Raw genomic sequence first — 26,826 nt, 5'->3', positions numbered from 1 at the left:
AAATCTAGAGGTATGCCTTTTTAAACTTCAATACTCATCAGAAAAAGTTTGCATGAAATGCTGCAATTGCCTTGGGCTACAAAGCCTCAGCGCTCCACCAGCTAAGCCAATATTAATTCTAGACTGATGGGGAAAACCAACAACAACAAAAGAGAAATCTGCTTCTGTCTGTACAGCCAGAGAAATAATATTTTTATTTCAAGGGCTTTGGGCTCACGGGAAGCAGATAAAAACTCTTTCACATTATTCACAGTGACATTTTAAATAAAGTTTCAGCAAGAATAAAAATATCTAACTTTCTAGTTATTTCTTAGGCTATAAAAGGATTTCTATGATAAAATGCTCTTAAACCAACCCTGTTAGAATAACATAAAGCACATATAAAGAAACTAAAAATATATTTCAGGGTTACATGAATGAAGTAGGCAGTTGAAAATGTCTACGTAGGGAATTTGAAAGATTAAAAGACTATTATGCTGGTTAGAAATGGCTTTGCAATTTAATTCTAAAATTAATCTTGCTTTTTAGTTTTGATTTCATTGAAGGATACATTTACGAGCTTTGGATAGAAGCCAAAGGTTAAAAAAATGTATTTAAAAATTATAGATATCACTTTAGTAATTATTTTCAATATTAGAAATGATCTCAAATAAAATAATTTTTCCAATTAAAATTGAGCACTATTCTTGATTCTTCTAAGAAAACCCTGAAACATAGAAAGAGTACAATCCTTGCTTTGGGACACTCAGCAGCAAGTCAATGGCAAAAATAGGCACAGACTCTGAGATTCCTTAATGACAGTCTCCTTGTTACTATTTTTCCTTCTCACCATTTTGCTGACATAAAGGAGCAACCCCTACTTTCTTCAGATTTAGAATAATATTCTCAAAATTTTGCCTATTATATGAGCATACACCATTGAAGCTCATGCCTTGCAGGTTTTTTTTCTTTTTCTTTTTCTAGGAGAAGCCTGTACACAAAAGAAAATATTTAACAGCTCTGTATTCTTTTTGTTGTTAAATTACTTCCTCTTGTTAAATTTTGGTACTAGTTAAAATTATGGTACTAGTTTATTTAGGGATATCAGATAAAATAGAAAAATTTGAGTGATCTATATACATAGATCTTTTAAAAAGAAAGAAGTTTACACTTTCTTCATCATTTCTAATTACAAACGGAATGGATGCCACTCCATTTCGTCTCCAAAAAATTCTAAGGACAAAAGGATCCAATTCTTAAAATCTACCTTATGTTTTATAGCACCAATGAATGAATTTTAATTCTAAAAAATAAGAGCTCATTAAAAGCACTCATTACTTACACTTGCTTTTCTCTGGTTAATGTATGGCAAACTGATTCCATAGGTCGCATTGACAGCAGCTCTGTGGTGGGTGCTTTCAGGATCCTGCATGATTTTTATATTCAACCCTGTCTTTCGCTGAAACAAAGAAACAATGAAAGTTTCATGCCGGATGAACAAAACTGCTTGCTAATATTTTATATCCTCAAAGGAGTATAAAGTTCTTTGAGAATAATTATTTTAATGTAATTCTCACTGGGAAAAAAAAATATATATATATCTTTATGTCTTTTATTTAGGTGACTGATTTGTCTTTTATTCACAGAAAAGGAATTTTCTGCAGATTTTCCTCTCCATATCCCTGTTACTCATAAAAATCCATCCTCAGACACCATTCATTTTCTCCAAAATACTGCTAGAAGCCAACCAAGGTGGACAAAGGGTAGAATACCTGGTCTTGATTTAGTTTTAGCTTTCCAGGTCAAGAATTTTGCCAATGAAATCTATGCTACAACTATGCAGGTAGAGGGCTCCCTTGGTCTGTTAATGTGGCCACTTTTCTCAAGGGACATTTACAGGTAAATCTCAGTTAGGACTTGGTAAATTTACCACAACAAATGTATCTCCTCATTCATAGAGATTTGGCTATTTTATAGGGAAAATGTATGCTTTCATTAGAAAAAAATAAAACCCACACATCTCATTTGACCATGTGTTGCTCATTCAAAATAATTCAAGTGACTTACTGCTGAGATCAAAACTACCAGAGTCGGCAGCACAGTGGTGTTGCAGAGGGGCACTGGACAGGTGACTGGAGACCTGCGGTCCAATCTTGCTCTACCCTGGACTGTCTGCGTGTGACCTTGGGTAAGTCACTTTCCTTCTTTGGAAGTCAGTTTCTTTATTTGCAAAATGTGGCCTTAGACCAACAGTCTCCCATAGAGTTACCAAGCCCCAACACCTCCCTCCCAAGTTTTGCATTCTATGCTAAAAGGTGGCATTCTACCTTTTTTAAAAGGTAGCATCCTATGCCTTGATACTAACAGGTAAACTGACACTTATGGAATATGGTAGTACCAAGAGTTTCTGAAGTCTTCTGGAAGTTGAACTTCAGCATATTCACAATGTTGTGCTACCATCACCCCACCTGAATTCCAGAACATTTTCATTACCCCAATTAGAAGCCTCATACTCATTAACAATCACTGCTCATCCCCTCCTCCTCCCACAGCCTGGCAACTGCTAGTCAGCTTTCTTTCTCTTTGATGTGCCCATTCTGGATATTTCCTATAAATGAAATCATACAATGTGTGGCCTTTGTGACTTTTTTTTAAAAAGGAGGTGTTGTGAGCAATTAAAAACACTGATTTCCTTTCAATATAGTGCTAGTTCTGAGGGTGATCCGATGCAATTGTTAAAAGGGTTATAGGAACCAGACAGATTAGCTCATGCTGCAGTAATTTCTTTGATCCTAAGCATTCATACATGGCCTGTGCCTGAGGTCAAAGTGAAGGGGAAGACTACAAAAACACCTTTGGAATGCATGCTGTCTAGGTAAGTTATTTCTTAATACAGCCTCCAAACCTTCCTTTTATTTTTTCAAAAAGTTTTTAGACAAAATCTCCAAGTAACTGCACTCAATTGTGCACTTTAACTCATGCAGGAACACAGGTTACAAAGAAGGCACAGCTTTTCTCTCTCTTTAAAGTCCATGTGGTGACAAAAATAATGTAGTGCCTAATTACAAATGGCTTTCCTTCTGTGGGTAACCCACACGTACAGCACTACTCCGGGGTTTTTGCATGAAAGCTGAGTGCCTCTTTTATTGAAATTAATACCTGAACATAATTTTTTCCTTCTTAATTAAACTTTCAGAATAATTTCCATCTTAGCAAGGATGGGGAAATTGCTAATATGTATTATATTGACTGGATGTGGTTTCTGTAATTAGGGTGTTTTTTAAATGTGTATTCTGGATACAATTGATGGTAATAGCTTCATCTATCATGTCTAAGGCTTGTTAGAACTTTTTAATTCTGGGATCATCGGCTCAGTGGACCATAGCCAGTTTCTTAGTTTTATTATGCTCCATCAACTTTGCATGGCTATGGGACTGGTATAGAAACAAAATGATCAAATTTAGAATCATTGTTAAAACTGGCATTAAAATCTAGTTGTTCCCTTCCATTTTTACATTTCTATGGCACTGGACACAAATATTTCTGGAAAGAAATTGAAATATAAGCAGAAATTCAACAGAAATGTCAGGTTGTAATAGCAATTCTTTATTAGTTTCTAAAGCAATAGAAAGACCCTTTAAATATTAATATTCTATTATTTACCCTTTTGACACCAAAGCATGGATATATCAAAATCATATGTAGCACATATGATTTAATTCCCCTTTTAAAAAATATTAAGAGTCTACATTTAAATGACATAAAAATGTCAAATGGTCTTACTGAAAATCACTGCCATATACATTCATAACCTAAATTTATCTTATAATCTACAGAGAGGTATAGGAAAACATTTATGAGCATAAATTATCAGACCCGGTAATAAGATTTTTCAAGGAAAACAATTATAGATTTTAAAAAACAAAATTAATCATTCGATTAAGCATAAAAGCAATGTTCTGGAAGATGATCATTTTTTGCCAACAGTAAGATAAATATCAGAAATAATTTAAGAAAATTTTCTTAAATTGTTCGAGAAAAGACAGCAATTTATTTAATCTATCTTGAGTAACTAAACAATCTAAACTTTGTATTCTCTCCTTTTGATAGTAATTACAAGCAGATATATCAAATGTGACTCTCATTTAGACTTCGGTTTGTAAGAACAAAAGTTATTATCAGAGCCAATTACTGTTTTACCTACATGGCTGCACAGAAGCAGGGAGCTCAATTTTCATCTCATCAGTGATTTTGTGGTATTTATTTTATTACTATGCCCACAAAGCGATATAAGAAGGAAATAGCTTATGCTATTAAAACTAGGGCTTGAACATAAGAGGCTAAGGTTTCTTTCAGAAGAAGTTCTGAATTAAAAACACTAGGCAGCACATAATACCAGCTCCCCAGACATGAGCAGACCATAAAATGACATACATCTGAGCAGTAGATCCCACACAGAGTAATCAAAATTGAAATGCTTCACAAACAAAGTTGAGACAAGCTATTTACTAAGTTACAGTATTATCAGCATAACATTATTCTCAACAGTGTTTGCCACAAGTAATGCCTTCTAAAGTATACAATGGTTAGTACCATAGTCCCACTGGTTAAAGGTGTCTGCTATTTAATCTCAAAAGAAAAAGAATCCAGTCACCTTTAATGGTCTGATTCTTTCAACCAATATCATATTTAATTAAAAGAACAACAGACACCAAGTCCTACTTCAAGCTATATGATCTAGATTTTTTCATTTGTAAAACTGGGTAGTATTAATAATACCTTACTGTCATGGGGTTGTTTGTGAAGTTTAAGTGACTCATGTGTGTTAAGTATCTCACAAATGATAAAGTAATATTCAGTATCCTACAAGTAATACTTTATGCACTGAAACACCTCAAATATATAAAAATCCATAGTTCTTAATATTTCCCTCTTCCCAAAAACCTAATTGATAAAATAGATCAATTAATCTGAAAGTAGATAGATAAAAGAAAGAATCATGTATTTATTCTGCTTTTCCTGAAAAATCTGTTTTTCAGATTCACCAAAGAGTTGCTAAGGGAAAGTTCTTCAGAGAAGCTAATAAGCGCAGAAGGAATGATAGAATTATAAAATCATCACTTTGCAATCCCTAATGAAATAATTAGATAAATATCAGCTTTTGCTAATATCATTGGGTGAAAGGTTGTGGGGAACTTCATTTAAGACTAGATCAAGCTGGTAATACACAGACTTGCAGATCAATCTTAACATCACTAAAAGAAAAAAGAAACTGCCTCCTGATAAACAGTAAAAGTAAGTGCACGGTACCACCTGTGAACTATTGCCGCCAAAAAGATGTTACCTGCATCCAGTCAAGCTTCTAGATGGAACTGCTGCTGCGCTGTGCTCAGCTGTGTCCGACTCCTTGTGACCCCATGGGCTGTAGCCCTCCAGGCTGCTCTGTCCATGGGATTCTCCAGGCAAGAATACTGGAGTGGGTTGTCAGGCCCTCCTCCAGGGGACCTTCCCAACCCAGGGATCGAACCCAGGTCTCCCGCATTGCAGGTGGACTCTCTACCACCTGAGCCACCAGGGAAGACCAGATAGAACTGCTAGTTGACAAGAAATACTAGAGACAGGGGAACATGTAAAATGACACCATGAGATTGTAGTCAGCCAAATCCCCACCAAGCGGGTAGTGAACCTATTTGAGAAATGACCTGATTTATTAAATAAGTGATCTTTTAAAAACTGAAGTATAGTTGACTTACAATGGTGACTTTTTTCATGAACCCAACTGTTACAGATAAAATGAGATACAAATGCAACACATGATATTGTACAACATAGGGAATATAGTCAATATTTTATAATAACTAGAACCTTAAAAATTGAGAATCATTTTATTGTACACCTGTAACTTATACTGTACAACTATGCTTCAGGTTTTAAAAATGAATAAATAAAATGAACAACAACCAAAAAAAGACAAATGCAATGTGCAGACATTTTTTACATCCTGATTCAAACAAACAATAGAAAAATAGTTTTAAGACAATTGGGGAAGACTGAACTTGGACTGAGAATTATATAGTATTGTGCTCATTCAGTCATGTCCGACTCTTTGTGACCTTTTGGACTGTAGCCTGCCAGGCTCCTCTGTCCATGGGGTTTTTCAGGCAAGGATACTGAAGTGGGTTGCCATTTCCTTCTCCAGGGGATCTTCCCAATCCAGGGACTAAACCAGGGTCTTTTGTGTCTCCTATATTACAGGCAAATGTAATATTAAGTGTTAGGTGTGATAATACATCTGTGCTTTATGATATCCCCTCTTATATCCCTGCTAGGCTAGGGGACCAACAATCACAGCATCACTTAACCCCAAGCTGCTTCTAAAAGCCCAGGTGCCTCAGGTTCACAAAAGCTTAAGATTTTAATTCCATTCAGATGTGCCCATCCTGTTTTCTGATTCTGGTAGGAGTTGAATTGTAGAACAAGAGGAAGGTTAGGGGAGACAGCTAACATTTATTCAGCTCCCATTTTGTGCCAGGCACCATAATATGCTGGGGGTTGTCATAATCCAAATGATGTGCTTTAGTCCTTAAAATGGCAAGAGGGAGTATATGAAATTATCCTCTTTACCAGTGAGGTTAAATGGCTAAGTGATATTACCCCAAAGTGAAGAGTCAGGATTTTGCTTATGTCTCTGTCTTCAAAAACCTCTTTCCATCATAACATGCTGCCACATCACAAAGAAATGTTGGTTGATATACTCTTGATTCAGCTTCCTGTCTGTCAGATCCTTTACTTCCTCTTGAATACCCACAGGCACTGCTCTGGTCTGTGCCCTCATGGATTATTACATGGACCTCTAGAATGGGCCCTAAGATGGGTCTCCTTGAGTCTGCATGACCTCCAGTATGACTGAACCTCTGGTTACTAACTGAAACATGTATCTTGCCTCTAGTGGTTTCCCTTAGAGGGACCCTTCCTACTTTCCAGCCCTGTATTCTGCCACTTCCTCATGACTGCTCAGTGACCAGCCAGCCTCCACATATAAAATCTTCTCTCCACCTCTACAGGTGAGCAGGCTGTTCCATTTTCTGGGAATGTCTTCTTCTCCCCCTCACCTTCAGCTGTTCTCTGGGCACACTATTACTAACACTGAAGCTTGGATCAGGTGCAACCTCCTCTGGGAGATCTCCCCTAACCTCCATCTCTCCTTCTCTACTCCCAACAAAATTCATTCATTCATTCCAACATTTATGGAAAGCCTCACTGAGGTGTCGGTGAATAAAAACAAGTTTTTGTCCACATGGATCTTACATTCTTGAAGCAATGAGAGGAATCAGTTAATAACCATGTAAATAGATATAGACTTAATTTCACATTTCTATAAGTGCTCTAAATAAAATACCCTAGGAGAATGGGAGGCTGCCTTAAACATGGTGGTCAAGGAGAGCCTCTCTGAGGAGGTGACAGGTATACCGAGGCCTGAATGGAATAGTCACACAAAGATCTGGGGATGATGGAGAAGTCAGAAATTGATGATTAATGAGAGGGGAATAACTGGAATAGCTAAGCTAAATAAGAGGCTGGCTTTAACCAGAGAAGGGACATTTCTTCCACTCTGACAAGATAGAAGACATAAAACATAAATCTAGAGATAGAGAAATTAAATATGGTTATAAAAGGATCATGGTAATGGGAATAGGACTGTTTGTCTATGTGACTGAAAATTGGAAGAATATTACTTCAATAAGACCAAATTTGTTGTCCTCATGTATATGAAGTCCAGAGACAGGCTGTTCAGGGTTGGTCTGGGAGTCTAGGAAGTTGCTAGCAACCAGGCCCTTTTCAATTTAGTATTCTGCTATCCCTAATGCATGGGCCTCCTCCTCCTGGCCTACGATGACTGCAAGAGTCCCAGCCAACACAGGCAGCAGAATAAAGGAGAAGAAAAGGATTGAAGAGCAAAAGTCAGATATCTTTTAAGGAGGTTTCCAGAAAATTTCCCCAAATACTCACCCCTAATATTTCACTGGATAAGGAAATGGCAACCTCCTCAGTATTCTTGCTTGGAAAATCCCATGGGCAGAGGAGACTGGCAGGCTACAGTCCATGGGGTCATAAAAAAGTCAGACACGACTTAGTGACTAAACAATAACAACATTTCATTAGCCTATACTTGATCATATGGCTATGTCCAACTACAAGGGACACTGGAAAATGGGATCTTTATATTGGGCAGTCATATATCCAGCTAAAAATCTGCAGCTCAGGAAAACCTCTGGGGCCCAGTCTCTTTCCTCCTTTGTGTCCTAACCGTCTTCAGAAGGTTGCCTTTTGTTCCTGTGCTTGTCAGCTCGTGGCTGCAAAATGCTTGCTGAAACTCCAGGTGTCATGGCTGTGTTCAGGGGAGAGAGAGAGAAGAAGGGGAGAAGGGACATGCCAGTTGTTACTATACCCTTTCATCAGGAAAGCAAAACATCCCCTAGAACCAACTCCAGGAGACTGCCACTCAGTACCCACTGGACAGAACTGAGACACATGGGCATAGTTAACTGCAAAGAAGGCTTAGAAGTGAGAACACTTATTCCTCTTGGCGTGATGCCATCCTGAACAAAATCACAGCTTACAGTAATGCAGATGTCAGATGAAATATTGGATAGGAAATTAACAATTTCTGCCACAGTCATCAATCTAATCTAGCTAAGAAATCAAGTCCAGTAAGACAAAAGTGAAAAATAGTGAAATGATGAGGGGTCAGTGGGTTGAATGTCCTCACGGTAATGAAGAATTGTTGGAAGAACATATTATGTGAACTGGCAGGCCAGGACATGGAGGTCAGAGATTGCTGTGCTTGAAACAGATTTTAGAGATGATGTACTTACTGAGTACAGCAAGCCCGGGCATTCAGCATATCCCCTAGCCAGAGTGCTTTTGCCATACACTAACATCACACTTGCCCTCTGTCTGTAGAATGCCTGACTACGGGCTGTGAGCACCTAACAGCAGTAAAATCTGCATCCTAGCACCTAACACATAGTAGCATTAAAATCAAAACATTTGAAGACATGAGCAAGTCCCATGAGTTGGTGGCCAGGGAATGAGGTCCCCCTACATGCCCAGAAGTTAGCATCCCCTGGTAAGCCAGGGAGAGAGGCAGGAGAAATTCGGGATGCCATCTTTGAAATGTTATGGAACCACGGGATACCATATATTAATAATAAATTTTGAGTATGCTTTTCAGTTGTAATAAGTAGCTTATGATTCTGGAAAAGATGCTATGAGTCATAAATACGTGTCTACTTGACTCTTCTCATAGAAACAGTGTCATTAGAAAATATAGGCCTAAGGACCTACTTTTGCCCATTTTTAACAGAAATAACCCCAAATACCATGTTTAATTACCTGTCTTATTAGCCACAACTTATGTACACCATAAAGTATAAACCTCTTTATATATGTAAACCACCTGAATGGTAACTAATTACAGAAAAACAGCATTGTATATGATAGAGTATAATAGTGTATTATGAATAATTCTAATGTGGCTTCACCATTGCCATACTGGTATCACTGCAACAAATCGGAAAGTAAAAAGGTCGCTTTTATCAGGAGCATTGCATTGAGAAGTTTCTTTGGGAAAATTTATTTATTTATTTTTAAATATTTATTTGACTGCACTGGTCTTAGTTGCAGCATGTGGGATCTAGTTTTCTGACCAGCAATCACACACCCTTCATTGGGAGCATGGAGTCTTAGCCACTCAACCACCAGGGAAGTCCCTTTTTGGGAGAGTGTAGAGGGACATATCTGAGGAAAATTCTGGGGATGGTTAGTACCTTTTGTTAAAAAAAAAAAAAAATCAATTTATTCAGCTGCTTTCTTTATTTCCCCCAAGTTTCAAGTTGTAACTTTTCCTGTGGCAAACACAGAGATGGAGGTCAGGGTTTTGTATTTTTAACACTAGTGAGGAAAAGCCAGCACTCTGAGGTTACACAGAGCTGAGCTGAATCCTAGTTCTCCTGTTTCTTAGCTTTAAATTACTATCATCTCTCATCCTTGGTATGCTCATCTGTCAAATGGGGATGACAGTCATTCCTTCCTTCAGAAATGTCGTGAGGATGAGCTATGACTTCATCATCATGGCTAACACAGGCTCCTGCATGGTCTCCCTGCCTGTACCCTTGTCCTTCTACACCACAGTCTCCACGTGACAGTCAGAGGGACTCTTGTCAGTTGTAAATCATACCCAATCGGTCCCCTGGTGAAAATCCTCCCATCTAACTCATGATCTCTGCAGTCCTCACAGTGGTCTGTAAGATCCGACCTCCACTCCTGTTCCTACTTCTCCCCTCCTTGTACATTCCTCTCCATCCCCCTTGCTGTGCACACTCCTAATTCAGGGTCTTTAGCGGTTCTGCCTTCTCTGCCCGGGATACTCTTCCTCCAGGTAGTTGCACAATGCCTTGCTCCCTCACGTCCATCAGATTTCTGCTCAGGTGTCACCTTACAACTGAGACCATCCCAACACTCCCTATGTTCCTACCCTAACTGTTCTTTCACTAACTAACATACTATATGTTTTCTTTTCAAATGGTTTTCTGTTTTCCTAATGACTACATTACCTCAACTAGAATGTAAGCCCCCTCAGAGTAGAGAAGTTCGGCTGATGCCTAAAATAGTGCCTGGTACACATCAGGTACATAACTGAGGTTGACCAATATTGGTCAGCAAATAATCAGAAGAATGAACACTTACATAGCATTCACCAGGTGTGGGGCACTGTTATAGACATGTACATGTGTTACTTCATTTATCCTTACAACAGAGTATCGCAGAGCCCGTTTTGCAGGTGAGGAACTGAGGCGTAGAGAGGTTAAGTGGCTTGCTGAGGTACAGATAGTAAGTGGTGGGGAGCTAGTATGGGATGTAAACCCATATTTCTTTTTTTTTTTCATTTATTTTTATTAGTTGGAGGCTAATTACTTTACAATATTGTAGTGGTTTTTGTCATACATTGACTTGAATTAGCCATGGATTTACATGTGTTCCCCATCCCGATCCCCCCTCCCACCTCCCTCTCCACCCAATCCCTCTGGGTCTTCCCAGTGCACCAGGCCTGAGCACTTGTCTCATGCATCCAACCTGGGCTGGTGATCTGTTTCACCCTAGATAATATACATGTTTCGATGCTGTTCTCTTGAAACATCCCACCCTCGCCTTCTCCCACAGAGTCCAAAAGTCTGTTCTGTACATCTGTGTCTCTTTTTCTGTTTTGTGTATAGGGTTATCATTACCATCTTTCTAAATTCCATATATATGTGTTAGTATACTGTAATGGTCTTTATCTTTCTGGCTTACTTCACTCTATAATGGGCTCCAGTTTCATCCATCTCATTAGAACTGATTCAAATGAATTCTTTTTAATGGCTGAGTAATATTCCATGGTGTATACGTACCACAGCTTCTCATCCATCGTCTGCTGATGGGCATCTAGGTTGCTTCCATGTCCTGGCTATTATAAACAGTGCTGCGATGAACATTGGGGTGCAACGTGTCTCTTTCAGATCTGGTTTCCTCAGTGTGTATGCCCAGAAGTGGGATTGCTGGGTCATATGGCAGTTCTATTTCCAGTTTTTTAAGAGATCTCCACACTGTTTTCCATAGCGGCTGTACTAGTTTGCATTCCCACCAACAGTGTAAGAGGGTTCCCCTTTTCTCCACACCCTCTCCAGCATTTATTGCTTGTAGACTTTTGGATAGCAGCCATCCTGACTGGCGTGTAATGGTACCTCATTGTGGTTTTGATTTGCATTTCTCTGATAATGAGTGATGTTGAGCATCTTTTCATGTGTTTGTTAGCCATCTGTATGTCTTCTTTGGAGAAATGTCTGTTTAGTTCTTTGGCCCATTTTTTGATTGGGTCATTTATTTTTCTGGAATTAAGCTTCAGGAGTTGCTTGTATATTTTTGAGATTAATCCTTTGTCTGTTGCTTCATTTGCTATTATTTTCTCCCAATCTGAGGGCTGTCTTTTCACCTTGCTTATAGTTTCCTTTGTTGCGCAAAAGCTTTTAAGTTTCATTAGGTCCCATTTGTTTATTTTTGCTTTTGTTTCTAATATTCTGGGATGTGGGTCATAGAGGATCCTGCTGTGATTTATGTCGGAGAGTGTTTTGCCTATGTTCTCCTCTAGGAGTTTTATAGTTTCTGGTCTTACATTTAGATCTTTAATCCATTTTGAGTTTATTTTTGTGTATGGTAAACCCATATTTCTAACCATCTTGTTGCCATCTATTGTGAGCCTATTTCAGGTTGGACTCTGTCTAGTAACTGGTTACAGCAATGAACTAAACAAAGTCTCCCTGCTTTAAATTAATAAAGACTTGAGAAATAAAATAACAAAACAGAAATAGACTCATAGACATAGAGAACAGACCGGTGGTTGCCAAAGGGGTGGGGAGCAGGAGAGGGATGGACTGGGAGTCTGGGGCTGGTAGATGAAAGCTATTATATCCAGAATGGATAAACATCAAAGCCCTAATGTATAGCACAGGGAACTATATTCAATATCCTTTGATAAACCATAATGGAAAAAGAATATTTTAAAAATGTATTAAAAGAAGAAATAAACAATATATAAACCCTAACAGGTCCAAGTTTGTATAAAGAACAGTAAAAGTCATTTGGAGGATAACTGGGGAAATCTGAATATAACCTGGGTATCTATTATATTCAGGAATTACTGTTAATTTTGTTAGATGGGATAATGGTATTGTGGGTAAGGAGGAATGTGTTCGTTTTTAAAGATGTATGTAAAAGCATTAAGGGATGAAATGTCATTAGATCTATATTTTAAAACATTTCAATAAAAAATAGGTGAAGCGAAACTGGTAAAGGTTAACACTTATTAAATCCAGGTGAAAGAAAAATAGTTATTAATATACTATTTTTGGTTTATTTGAATAGTTTCATACTAAGAAGGTTTTAAGAAGTCATAGAAAGGGAAAAGTAGTTTTTAAAGTATATTCTAATGAGAAGGCCGAGTTCACAATGCTTGTTGGTTTCTTGTAGGCATTCACTTTTCTCTACTTTATTCTATAAAATCCACCTGGTATTTCATTAGCAAAATTTTCCCACCCAATATTAAGTGAGATATAACCCACAGTGAAAATCTGTAAAGCAACCCTTTCTTACCCTTTTTCCATCATTGATCTCTCATCACATTATTCCTCATAACGACAAAAATCCTCAAAACTTTAGTTTTGATCAAATTTTGAAAATCATTCTCAATTAGATCCATATTCACAAAATTAAAGATCCTTCCCATCTTATACACAGATCTTGCATATTGCTGTATCGAATTAGATCACAATCTATATTTTTACATTCAGTTGATGGAGTATCAATTTTATGGAATTCATTTGGAGAATAACTCTCAAGCAATGAGATCCAGTTATTTTCCCTGCTTTGTAAACATACGATTTGTATCATGCTTCTAAGTAGTTCCTTGGATTTAAACAATTTTAGTTCAGTTCAGTTCAGTTCAATCGCTCAGTCATGTCCAACTCTCTACGACCCCATGGACTGCAGCACGCCAGGCTTCCCTGTCCATCATCAACTCCCGGAGCCTACTCAAACTCATATCCATCGCGTCGGTGATGCCGTCCAATCATCTCATCGTCTGTCATCCCATTCTCCTCCTGCCCTCAATCTTTTCCAGCATCAGGGCCTTTTCCAATGAGTCCGTTCTTCACTCCAAAGTATTGGAGTTTCAGCTTCAGCATCAGTCCTTCCAATGAATATTCACACAGTAGGAAACCCTCTCACAGGTGGGTCTGTGAGGAGTTTTGGAATCTCAGAAGGCAACATAACCGGGAAAAAAACTAAAAATCCACAGAATACACGCCTAATCGCAACTGCAGAAAACAGAATTTTCCCGCGAAAGGCTCTAACCTAACAACCTAATGTGCAGCCTGGCCCACTCACAGAGCAAAGAATTGAGTGAATACCAAAAGAAAGCTAGCTGGTTAAACAGTTTAGGAACTTCTGTTTTGAAATTTGCCTTCAGACAGCTTGCCAGACACAACAAGAAAATCAAATACTCTCTTGGCCTATAAAGTTTTTCTCCTTCTCTTCCTCCCTCCTTCTTTTGTGTTTGCTATTTTAAACCCTTTCCTTGACTGCTATGAGTATATGTGTGCCCAAGGTGCCTAAAAGAAGGGCTGGGCTCATGTTGATTTGGAGCTAAGATACACTTTAAAGAAAAGGCACCAGAATACGGCTTTTTCAAATGTTACAGAAGAGTGATAATTCTTTATTGTGATTCTTAATTACAACTGAGAAACTCCAAATGATTTGTCATTTTAGTTTTTTCGTGTGAAATGGAATTCCAAAAACAATTTATTAGCAACTGGGGTTTAACCTAGTTTAAAAGGTTGGCAGTGGGCAATTAAAGGTGGCGATCTCCCAGTTGGATTTCACAACTGCTCAGTAACACAAGGTTTTACGTTGGTGCAGGAGGCTTAACAACAGCTGGCAAACCAGCACTGTTTGTCACTGACTTTACAATGCACAATTAGGGCTATCTTTGTGTCAGCAGTTATGCATTTTTAAGCAGATGTCACTGATATTAGATATAAAACAACAATAGGGATCCAGGCCCTGGAGGTAAAGTCAGGGTGGGAAGCAGTCCGTGCCTCTTTCTAAATGAAGCTCACCCCTGCTTGCAGTATTTAAAAGAACATGGGGCATATAAGATCCCTTATCTTTATAATCATTTGCCAGGATTCAAAACTCTTTGGGGAAAATAAATTTCTGGCCATAGTTTTTTTTTTCTTTTTTTCCTGGAATAATATTAGTAACAGCAACTATGTGTTCTAAAATAGTCCTAATTTCATATATTTTATTTCATTGTCTTTATATCCTAGAGATCTCCAATTTTGTGTTTATGAACCATTCTGGCTCCCCTGAGATTCTTGGCAAAATAAAAATTTAATGAAAGCAGAGACTTAATAGTAACAAAGATGAGAAGTTTAAGTTCCATTTATGATAGCACTTTTTTTTCCCCCCATGAGAGCCTTTATTATTACCTGTTCTTTTCTTACTGTTGGTGTATCTCCATCACCCAAGAATGGGGACCTGGTCTGAATTGTTCCTCCCAATGTGCCTCTAGTAGTCCTTGGCACATAGTAAGCACTCCACAGATGGTAACTGAAGAAACCCAATGTGACAAGTCCAATTACAAAGATAGGAGTGAGCTGCTTTGAGAGTGCAAAGTGGAAGTCATACAAGAGTATCAGGATGTGAGCTTTGTGTTGCTCTGTGAAAACTGCTACACTGTGGTAAATCTTGGCATGTTTGTCACACGGAGGAGGAAATGGCAACCTACTCCAGTATGCTTTCCTGTAAAATTCCATGGACAGAGATGCCTGGTGGCCTACAGCCCATGGGGTCCAAAGAATCAGATACAACTGAGAGATTGAGCATGCACAGATCTCTCTCAATGAAGGAAAAAAATGACAGTAAAAATGAAAAAGTGTGATGTCATCCACACAAGGAGACGCGTCAACAAACAAAATATATATAAAATACTATGAACGAAAGACTTGAAAGACAAATGCTTAGGTATAACCCACAAAATAAAATTGGTCATTTGCAAAGGATTGCCATGATCTACACATATTAATTCAAATATTCCGTATTTTGCAAAAAAAAAGTCATTTAAATTTTGTCATTCACTCCTCATATTTCTTTATGTCTTTGTTAATGTCCCTCTTTTATTTTTGCTATTTTATTTTTTTATAGCAAAACTGCTTTATGGCCAATGAGTTATGCAGCAAAAATGCTTGAGGCGAAAATAGTTGTGGCAAAGATGTCCACAGCAAAGATGTTTATGGACAGAGTCCCTGGAACTGATACAAGCAACTGTAAAAAGGGTGCCACATGATGGCTGCCCAACTCTGTGAATATAGGAAAAGTCACTTTTAAAAGGGAGAATTTTATGGGATATAAATTAAATCTCAATAAAGCTATTGTTTTAAAAGGGGTATCACAGTGGTTAAGAGCACAGTCTGGATTCCTACATTTCTGGATTCATGATCCTTGCTCTGATACCAGCTATGTTCTCTTCGCCCATCCAATATTTAACATTTCTGAATCTTCGTTTCTTCGTCAATAAAATGAAGATAATAATAATATCTCCTTCTAGGATTATTCTGAAGATTAAACAATTTAGCATCCCCAAAGCCTGAAAATAACACCTGGCACCCAGAAGAAGTGAGTTGTTATCACTTTGGGGGAGTCAGGGAGGGAACAGGAATTCAATTGAGAGCACACCCAAAAGGCAGAAACCTCTTGGGCTCTATTCCTTGCCACCTGGAAACTTAACTACAAAGAAAGCTCTTTTGTCATAGAAATTGACTATGCCATGAACATATCTGAAACAACAATGGCATGTTTTTCCATTTAGAACACAATTTCCTACCTTCACTCTTGTGGGGCGGGGGAGGTTTCTAACATCTTTATGGAGATATAATTCATAAACCTTAAATTCACCCTTTCAAGGTATACAGTCCAATGTTCAGTAGATTGCCAGAGTTGTGCAGCCATCACCACTGTTTAATTCCAGGACACTTCATCATCCCCAAAGACACCTGACAACCCTTACAAGTCATTCCCCACTCTCCCCACCTCCTCCTTCCAGCCTCTGGGAACGACCAATCCACTTTCTGTCTCTATGGATTTCTCTCTTCCTACCTTTACTCTTGGAAAGGCACGTGGAAATGAACTGTGCTCCTTTTGGGGTTGCCAAAGTTTCCCCTCAGATTCCAGAGGGAAAATAAATGTTTTCTGATCAATTACAGCTGGGAACAACCTAAGTTTAAAAAAATAAAAATAAAATTTGCTATCCTTAAAGCTTCAAAATTGTAATTTAAAACAATGCTTCCTAGTTAAATTACATTTTATAGGAAATATTCTATTGGTAATTAAAATAAATTTGACCAACTTTAGTATTTTTACCACTATAAAACTGCAGTTGTTTATTAAGCATAAGAACTTCCAAGTCTGATAAGGACCATTATAGCATGAATAAAAAGCTATATCTCTGGCTGAGTTTATATGACTTACAATTGACAGAATTACTGCACTACAAAACATTTCTTGGTTAAGAAAATATAATATGCTGTATTTTGTTAAATAAAATTAAGTAACAAGATATCCAATGTTAAATATATTAAAAATGCTATTCCCTAAGCAGTTCATCCTTATATCTTTAAACTTCTGCTGTTCTATGTAATTGCAAAGACTTAAGGATCAAAGTCTTTAGAATTACACCTGGCTTCCCAGGTGGCGCTAGCAGTAAAGAACCCGCCTGCCAATGCAGGAGACCTGAGTCGCAGGTTTGATCCCTGCATTGAAAAGATCCCCCGGAGAAGGAAATGGCAACCCACTCTAGTATTCTTGCCTAAAGAATCCCATGGACAGAGCAGCCTGGCGGGCTACAGGCTATGGGGTTGCAACGGTTGGACTCAACTGAAGCAACTTACACTGAGGATAAAAAATGTTAAAGATCTCCCTTGTTAAGCAGTCAGGAGTTCCATGGGATAGCAATGCGCAAACAAAATAAAGTTATAAGAATGTGCATATGCGTGTAATGTAGATCTTAATATAAAGCAGGTTCTTTAAAATGGCTAACATAATTAAGGTCAATTAAACTCAACAACCAATGACTCAATTTCTTGATTCTATTGTGATGTCCACTTCTGTAAAATTATCACTAAAAAGCAATTTATAGACTTCTGGTTTCATTTCAACATGTAAAGTGCTTGGAAGTTATCACTCCAACCTTCACAATAAGAAACGGCTGAAAAAACAGAAAAGCAACTCTTCTTAGATACATCAAAGAATTGAGGAAACTGCAGGGAAAGCTGTTGGCTTCAAAACTGGAAAAAGAAGTGGATAAAACCCAAGAGCAGAAACCTGCTGCTAGAGCCAGTACTGGAAGAACACTTAAATTCTAATCAACAAAGTACTGGAGGTTGAGTATAGATTCACTCGAGAGTTAAAATCTCTGAGGGGCCAAGTTAGCACAGCCTATAATTTCATGAGTTTTACTTCTAGGAGCCCCACCTTATTTTCTCTGTGAATATCAGAGGAAAAACCCCTCCTGCTTCTAGCAGGGCAAAGGAAAGGAAGAGAAGCCATTTCAAAATACTCCAAGTTCTGTTCTTTGTTCTGTTCTCTATAATAAAGGCTTTGTCTCATGGAGAACTATTTTAACAAAGCCTTATCGGATCTGAAGGAGAGCAATTAACTAACTCCAGCCCCCTTTGGTCTCCCGTCTCACCAAAGAGGGGAAAAATTGCTGAGAAAAATTTGTGAAGTATCCAGGGGCACAGACGTTCCAAAAGATTGAGACCTAATCACAGGATTATTGAATGCTTCCCCCCAAAACACACTACATCCACTTCTGCAGACACAAGATTACAGATGAAAGAACTGCAAGGCTCAGATTCTACATAGGAAGGAGATTCTAGGGAAACACAAAGCCAATAGAGAGGCTAAAAACAAGGATAATTGGTGAAACTGAAGCCTCAGAAACCTACAGTTATAGCAGACGGCATAACTCCTGGCCAGAAAAATCCCTGCTTACCTGCCTGGTATTCTCTGTATGGTTTATCATCTGTCATTAATTTTGGAAAAGTCTTAATATCTTATAGAAAAACCTGCCCATTTTTTCCCACCCCCTCAGCAGCATTGAGTACTAGGGTGGCTTTATATGTTTTGCTAATTTGTTAGTTTTCTGTAACAAATTAGATCTCAAACTTGTAATGGATCACAGCCTTGTCTAACTCAATGAAACTAAGAGCCATGCCATGTAGGGCCACCCAAGATGGACAGGTCATGGTGGAGTGTTCGGACAAAATGTGGTGCACTGGAGAAGGGAATGGCAAACCACTTCAGAATTCCTGCCTTGAGAACCCCATGAACAGTATGAAAAGACAAAAAGATAGGACACTGAAAGATGAACTCCCCAGGTCGGTAGGTGCCCATTATGCTACTGGAGATCAGTGGAGAAATAACTCCAGAAAGAATGAAGAGACGGAGCCAAAGCGAAAACAACGCCCAGTTGTGGATGTGACTGGTGATGGAAGTAAAGTCTGATGCTGTAAATAATAATACTGCATAGAACCTAGAATGTTAAGTCCATGAATCAGGGTAAATTGGAAGTGGTCAAACAGGAGATGGCAAGAGTGAACATTGACATTTTAGGGACCAGTGAACTAAAATGGACTGGAATGGGTGAATTTAATTCAGATGACCATTACATCTACTACTGTGGGCAAGAGTCCCTTAGAAGAAATGGAGTAGCCCTCAGAGTCAACAAAAGAGTCCAAAATCCAGCACTTGGGTGCAATCTGAAAAACGACAGGATGGTCTCTGCTCGTTTCCAAGACAAATCATTCAATATCACAGTAATCCAAGCCTATGCCCCAAGCCCTAAGGCTGAAGAAGCTGAAGTTGAATGGTTCTATGAAGATCTATAAGACCTTCTATAACTAACACCCAAAAGAGATGTCCTTTTCATCATAGGGGACCGGAATGCAAAAGTAGGAAGTCAAGAGATACCTGGAGTAACAGGCAAATTTGGCCTTGGAGTACAGAATGAAGCAGGGCAAAGGCTAACAGAGTTTTGCCAAGAGAACACACTGGTCATAGCAAACACCCTCTTCCAACAACACAAGACACAACTCTACAAATGGACATCACCAGATGGTCAACACCAAAATCAAACTGATTATATTCTTTGCAGCCAAAGATGGAGAAGCTCTATACAGTCAACAAAACAAGACGGGGACGTGACCGTGGCTCAGATTAAACTGAAAAAAGTAGGGAAAATGACTAGACCATTCAGGTATGACCTAAATAAAATCCCTTACAGTGGAAGTGACAAATAGATTCAAGAGATTAGATTTGATAGAAAGAGTGCCTGAAGAACTATGGATGGAGTTTCATAACATTGTACAGGAGGTAGTAATTAAAACCATCCCCAAGAAAAAGAAATGCAAAAAGGCAAAATGATTGTCTGAGGAAGCCTTAGAAATAGCTGAGGAAAGAAGAGAAGCTAAAGGCAAAGGAGAAGAGGAAAGATAAATCCATCTGAATGCAGAGCTCCAAAGATATAGGGCTCCAAAGAATAGGAAAGATAAGAAAGCCTTCCTCAGTGATCAATGCAAAGAAACAGAATGGGAAAACAGCAGAATGGGAAAGACTAGAGATCTCTTCAAGAAAATTAGAAATACCAAGGGAACATTTTGTGCAAAGATGGGCACAATAAAGGACAAAATTGTATGGACCTAACCAGCAGAAAATATTAAGAAGAGGTGGCAAGAATACACAGAAGAAATATACAAAAAAGATCTTAATGACCCAGATAACCATGATGGTGTGATCACTCACCTAGAGCCAGACATCCTGGGGTGTGAAGTCAAGTGGGTCTTCGGAAGCATCACTATGAACAAAGCTAGTGGAGGTGAAGGAATTCCAGCTGAGCTATTTAAAATCCTAAAAGAAGATGTTGTGAAAGTGCTGCACTCAATATGCCAGCAAATTTGGAAAACTCTGCAGTGGCCACAGGACTGGAAAAGGTCTGTTTTTTCATTCCAATCCCAAAGAAAGGCAATGCCAAAGAATGTTCAAACTACTGCACAATTGCACTCATCTCACATGCTAGCAAAGTAATGCTCAAAATTCTCCAAGTGAGGCTTCAACAGGACATGAACCAAGAACTTCCAGATGTTCAAACTGGATTTAGAAAAGGCAAAGGAACCAGAAATCAAATTGCCAACATCCATTGGCTCATACAAAAAGCAACAGAATTCCAAAAAAAAATCTACTTCTGCTTTATTGACTATGCCAAAGCCTTTGACTGTGTGGATAACAACAAACTGTGGAAAATTCTTCAAGAGATGGGAATACCAGACCACCTTACCTGCCTCATGAGAAATCTGTATGCAGGTCAAGAAGCAATTCTTAGAACTGGACATGGAAAAATGGACTGGGTCCAAATTGGGAAAAGAGTGTACTTCAAGGCTGTGTATTGTCACTCTGCTTATTTAATTTATATGCAGAGTACATCATGTGAAGTGCCAGACTGGATGAAGCACAAGCTGGAATCAAGATTGCCAGGAGAAATATCCAAAACCTGAGATAGGCAGATGACACCACCCTTATGGCATAAACCAAAGAGGAACTAAAGAGCCTCTTGATGAAAGTGAAAGAGGAGAGTGAAAAAGCTGGCTTAAAACTCAGCATTTAAAAAACGAAGATCCAGTCCAATTACTTCATGGTAAATAGATGGGGAAACAATGGAAACAGTGACAGAGTTTCTTTGCTAGGCCTTCAAAATCACTCAGATGGTTTGACTGCAGCCATAAAATTAAAAGATGCTTGCTCCTTGGAAGAAAAGTTATGACCAACCTAGACAGCATATTAAAAAGCAGACGCATTACTTTGTCAACAAAGGTCCATCTAGTCACAGCCATGGTTTTTCCAGTAGTCATGTATGGATGTGAGAGTTGGACTATAAAGAATGATGAGCGCTGAAGAATTGCTGCTTTTGAACTGTGGTGTTGGAGAAGACTTTTGAGAATTTCTTGGACTGCAAGGAGATCCAACCAGTCCATCCTAAAGGAGATCAGTCCTGAATATTCATTGGAAGGACTGATGCTGAAGCTGAAGCTCCAATACTTTGGCCACCTGATGCAAAGAGCTGATTCACTGGAAAAGACCCTGATTCTGGGAGAGACTGAAGGCAGGAGAAGGGGACGACAGAAATGAGATGGTTGGATGGCATCACTGATGCAATGGACATGAGTTTAAGTAGTCTCTGAGGGCTGGTGATGCACAGGAAAACCTGACGTGCTGCAGTCCATGGGGTCACAAAGAGTTGGACACAACTGAGTGACTGAACTGAACTGAACTGCTACTTTGTTAGGCAAAAATGGTAATATTGGTTTGGCCAGAAAGTTTATTCAGGTTGTTTACCCCATGGACTGTAGCCTACCAGGCTCCTCCATCCATGGGATTTTCGAGGCAAGAGAACTGGAGTGGGTTGCCATTTCCTTCTCCAGGGGATCTTCCTGACCCAGGGATTGAACCCAGGTCTCCCGCATTGCGGGTAAACGCTTTACCATCTGAGCCACCAGGGAAGTTCCCTGTAAGATGTTATAGAAGAACCTAAATGAACTGTTTAGCCAACCCATTATATAGTTCAATTTGTATTCCTATGGTTCAACAGTGCTATTAAACATTTTTCACATATTTACTGGTTATTTGCATTTCTAGCTCTGTGAGTAGTCCACTGATGTCGTTTTGTCTATTTCAAGGTTTTTTATTATGATTATGGCAAGAAAACACTTTGTATTTAAGAGTATTAGTAATTTTTGTGTAACATATGTTGGAACTGCTTTTCCTATTTGTTATTTTATGATGCTTCTTAAAATTTTTATTTTTTTGTTTCAAAAAGCTTCAAAGCCACAAAGAAACTGAAAGGATATTGAGCATGCAAATACCCTTCACCTAGATGACCAGGTGTAAACATCTTGTCTCCTGTTCTTTGTCTCTCTTTGTCACTAGGATGTGGTCACATTCTGCATAAGTGGGATTTGTGTACTGCCTTGTAACGAGGCAGAAGAGGATGGCTCTAAGGGGGTCCAATGACGGAGTGAGAATATACCTTCTCATCTATGCTTATCATTTAACAGAAACCTCTTCTTTCCTTCTCATTGTTTCTCACTATTATTTATTTGCTTTGTTCTTTTTTCCCCCCCTCAAACACTAGTGCAACAGAATATAAAATGAAGATTTCTGTGCAGTTCTGATGGTGTTGGTACAGATGGTAGTCAGCCTCCTAGTGTCAATAAGCAAAGTGTGGTCGTTAAGAACAGTGTGAGCAGATATCTCACGCAATAAAATCTGTGCAAGCCAGCAATGATAAGAGGAAGAACCACACTTTGACATAGAAGAAGAATCATTGCCAAGGTGGGAATAATAATGAAACCTATTTTGAAAACAATACAAAAGCACTTGGAGCTCTTTGGAGAAAATATACCACTTTTGATGATATCCTTATCATTGTTTTCTGAATGACTGCTGGGGAAATCTTCCATTTGCTGGAATCCATTGTCATCATGTTGTGTACCTACTGGGTTTTATCTCTACTAGACAAAACCACCAGATTTTTTCTTGAGCAATACTGGCGAAAAAAGAAAACCATCCTCTGTGAAAATTAGACTTCTTGGCTTTTATATAGTTACAGTGTAGGAGAGGACACTTGCAGACAGTTGACTGGACTCTAACCTGGGCCTCACTATTTTTTTAAATTTTAAAAATTGAAGTATAGGTGGATTATAGTGTTGTGTTAATTACTGTTATATAGCAAAGTGATTCAGTTATACATATATATGCATTCTTTTTAAAATATTATTTTCCATTATGGTTTATCATAAGATACTAAATATAGTACTTTGTGCTATATAGTAGGACCTTGTCATTTATCCATCCTATATATAAAAGGTTATATCTTCCACTCCCAGCGACTGCCTTGGACCTGCTTACTTTGAAGACCCATTTTGGACTCTCTCCAGTTTTTGACCATGGCTCACTTCATCTCATTTTCAAATTTTAGGCCACTTTAGCATCCCAAATCCACAGCTATGACTGAGATGCTCCCCCAGGCTTGTAGGGCTCCTACAAACTTGCCAGGCTCCCATCTTCCTGATAAGACAGCCAGTGGTTGCATTACTTTATTGAACAGGAAAGGAAGGATGCAAAGACCATTTCTGGGTGCCAGCTCCATGCCCCAGTTCACATCTTTCTTCACTCTTCCGAACCCTAACAGGGGCAAGGATGCTCCTTGGCCATGGGGAACTGTACAAGCAACGTGCTCTGCCAGAATCTTTGTATTTGGTTCTCTGCTACCTCGTCTGTTCTCTTTAGCTATCACAGCATGCGCAACTACAGCCCAGAAACTCTGTACTCCGTCAAGATGAGAAGACAGAGGGGAACTGGAGACAGGACGGGAGAACTCCTCTAGAGCTGGTGACAGGCGCCTTCTCTCCCGTCTCTCGCCTCCGGTCCTACTTTCCCTACCTTCTGCGTGCTGGAGCTTTCTTATTGCTGTGTGTACACTCCATCTCTTGAATGCACACTCACCACCTACTATAGATCTCCTGGCTGCCATCTAAATAGTCCTCCCACTTTGCCTTGTGTGGCTCTCTTGATTTATTATTATTTTTAATATTTATTTACTTGGCTGTGCTGGGTCTTAGTTGTTGCATGCAGGGTCTAGTTCCCTGACTGGGGATCAAACCCAGGCCCCCGGCATTGAGAGTATGGAGTCTTAACTGCTGGACATGAGGGAAGTCCCTGTTCTCTTAATTTAGAACTGAGTCAATAAGATGTAGTAAAATAACCTCCAATATTTTCTTCTCCAAGAATCCCTTTTGTTATTTTCCCTACAGATTCCTTGTTTCAAAAGATGATTTATACAAACCTATTTGAAAATCATATTTTTATTCTCAAATTAAAAAATCTAAGATAGGGCAATTCCCTGGTGGTCCAGTAGTTAAGACTTCATGCTTTCATTGCCAAGGGCATGGGTTTGATATCTGATGGGGGAACTAAGATCCCACAAGCTGCACAGTATGGCCAAAACAAACAAACAAAACCCTAAGATATAAATGACTTCAAACTAGACAGACTAGGGAAGGGTTGCCTCTGCCAACGGATGATGGTTGCCTATGGTACTACCTTCATGGAGGGAAATGGGAAACGGGTACATTGAACACCCGAGGCTCTGTTCCCCACTACAAGAGCTGGGACCTGGTTGTATCTCTGGGTTTCTCTCTGAAACTTGACCTCCCTGTCTGATATGATTCATTTACTCTTGATAAGTATTTATGATGCAAAAAGGACCACAGACTTTTAAGCTGCATACAAAACCCTGATCTATGTTCACTTCAATTCAGGCCTGGATGGAAGAAGGTCCAAAGTAAGAAAAGGTTATTTCTCTTTTTATTTCTTTTTAATTTTTTTTTTTACTATGGTTGGTTTACAATCAGTTATACATATATATTCACCTAGAGTATACCACTCACCTAGAGCCAGACATCCTGGAATCTGAAGTCAAGTGGGCCTTTGGAAGCATCACTACAAACAAAGCTAGTAGAGGTGATGGAATTCCAGCTGAGCTATTTAAAATCCTAAAAGATGATGCTGTGAAAGTGCTGCACTCAATATGTCAGCAGATTTGGAAAACTCAGCAGTGGCCATGGGACTGGAAAAGGTCAGTTTTCATTCCAATCCCAAAGAAAGCTCAAACTACTGCACAATTGCACTCATCTCACACAGTAGTAAAGTAATGCTCAAAATTCTTCAAGCCAGGCTTCAGTAATACATGAACCGTGAACTTCCAGATGTTCAAGCTGGTTTTAGAAAAGGCAGAGGAACCAGAGATCAAGTTGCCAACATCCGCTGGATCATCGAAAAAGCAAGAGAGTTCCAGAATAACATCTACTTCTGCTTTATTGACTACGCCAAAGCCTTTGACTGTGTGGGTCACAATAAACTGTGGAAAATTCTTTAAGAGATGGGAATACCAGACCACCTGACCTGCCTCTTGAGAAACCTATATGCAGGTCAGAGAGCAACAGTTAGAACTGGACATGGAACAACAGACTGGTTCCAAATAGGGAAAGGAGTACGTCAAGGCTGTATATTGTTACCCTGCTTATTTAACTTATATGCAGAATGCATCATGAGAAACGCTGGGCTGGAACAAGCACAAGCTGGAATCAAGATTGCCAGGAGAAATATCAATAAACTCAGATATGCAGATGACACCACCCTTATGGCAGAAAGTGAAGAAGAACTAAAGAGACTCTTGATGAAAGTGAAAGAGGAGAGTGAAAAAGTTGGCTTAAAGCTCAACATTCAGAAAACTAAGATCATGGTATCTGGTCCCATCACTTCATGGCAAACAGATGCGGAAACAGTGGAAGCAGTATCAGACTTTATTTTTTGGGGCTCCAAAGTCACTGCAGATGGTGACTGCAGCCATGAAATTAAAAAACACTTACTCCTTGAAAAGAAAGTTATGACCAACCTAGACAGCATATTAAAAAGCAGAGACATTACTTTGTCAACAAAGGTCCGTCTAGTCAAGGCTATCGTTTTTCCAGTAGTCATTTATGGATGTGAGTTGCACTATAAAGAAAGCTGAGCACTGAAGAATTGATGCTTTTGAACTGTGGTATTGGAGAAGACTCTTGAGAGTCCCTTGGACTGCAAGGAGATCCAGCCAGTCCATCCTAAAGGAGATCAGTTCTGGGTGTTCATTGGAGGGAGTGATGTTGAAGCTGAAACTCCAGTACTTTGCCCACCTGATGCAAAGAGCTGACTCATTTGAAAAAGACCCTGATGCTGGGAAAGATTGAGGGCAGGAGGAGAAGGGGATGACACAGGATGAGATGGTTGGAAGGCATCACCGACTCAATGGACATGAGTTTGGGTGAACTCCGGGAGTTGGTGATAGACAGGTAGGTCTGGCGTGCTGTGGTTTATGAGGTCCCAAAGAGTCGGACACAACTGAGCAACTGAACGGATACTGATACTGATACATATATCCACTGTTTTTTTAGATTCTTTTCCTATATAAATCATTACAGGGTATTGAGTTCCCTGTGCCATACAGTAGGTTCTTATTAGTTATCTCTTTTATATATAGTTGTGTGTGAAAAGGTCATTTTACTAATTTTAATAAATCATCTCTTAGGTTGTATTATTAATGTA

At 39.0% G+C, this 26,826-nt stretch overlaps 1 protein-coding gene across 1 annotated transcript in view; it reads right to left on the bottom strand.

The window, feature by feature from the left end:
* IQCH (IQ motif containing H) overlaps positions 1-26,826 on the bottom strand; it is a 236,794-nt gene that overhangs the window by 201,942 nt on the left and 8,026 nt on the right. Inside the window, exons 4-5 of the mRNA XM_043470878.1 lie at positions 16,729-16,846; positions 1,322-1,438 (exon numbers count right to left, since the gene is read on the bottom strand). Of these exons, the coding sequence (XP_043326813.1) occupies positions 1,322-1,438; positions 16,729-16,846 (235 nt within the window). The remainder of the gene's footprint in view (positions 1-1,321; positions 1,439-16,728; positions 16,847-26,826) is intronic.

Source organism: Cervus canadensis, chromosome 6, assembly GCF_019320065.1.
Source record: "Cervus canadensis isolate Bull #8, Minnesota chromosome 6, ASM1932006v1, whole genome shotgun sequence".
NCBI lineage: Eukaryota > Metazoa > Chordata > Mammalia > Artiodactyla > Cervidae > Cervus > Cervus canadensis.
The sequence above is the reverse complement of the archived record's forward strand: the minus strand, read 5'-3'. Positions and strand labels throughout refer to the sequence as shown.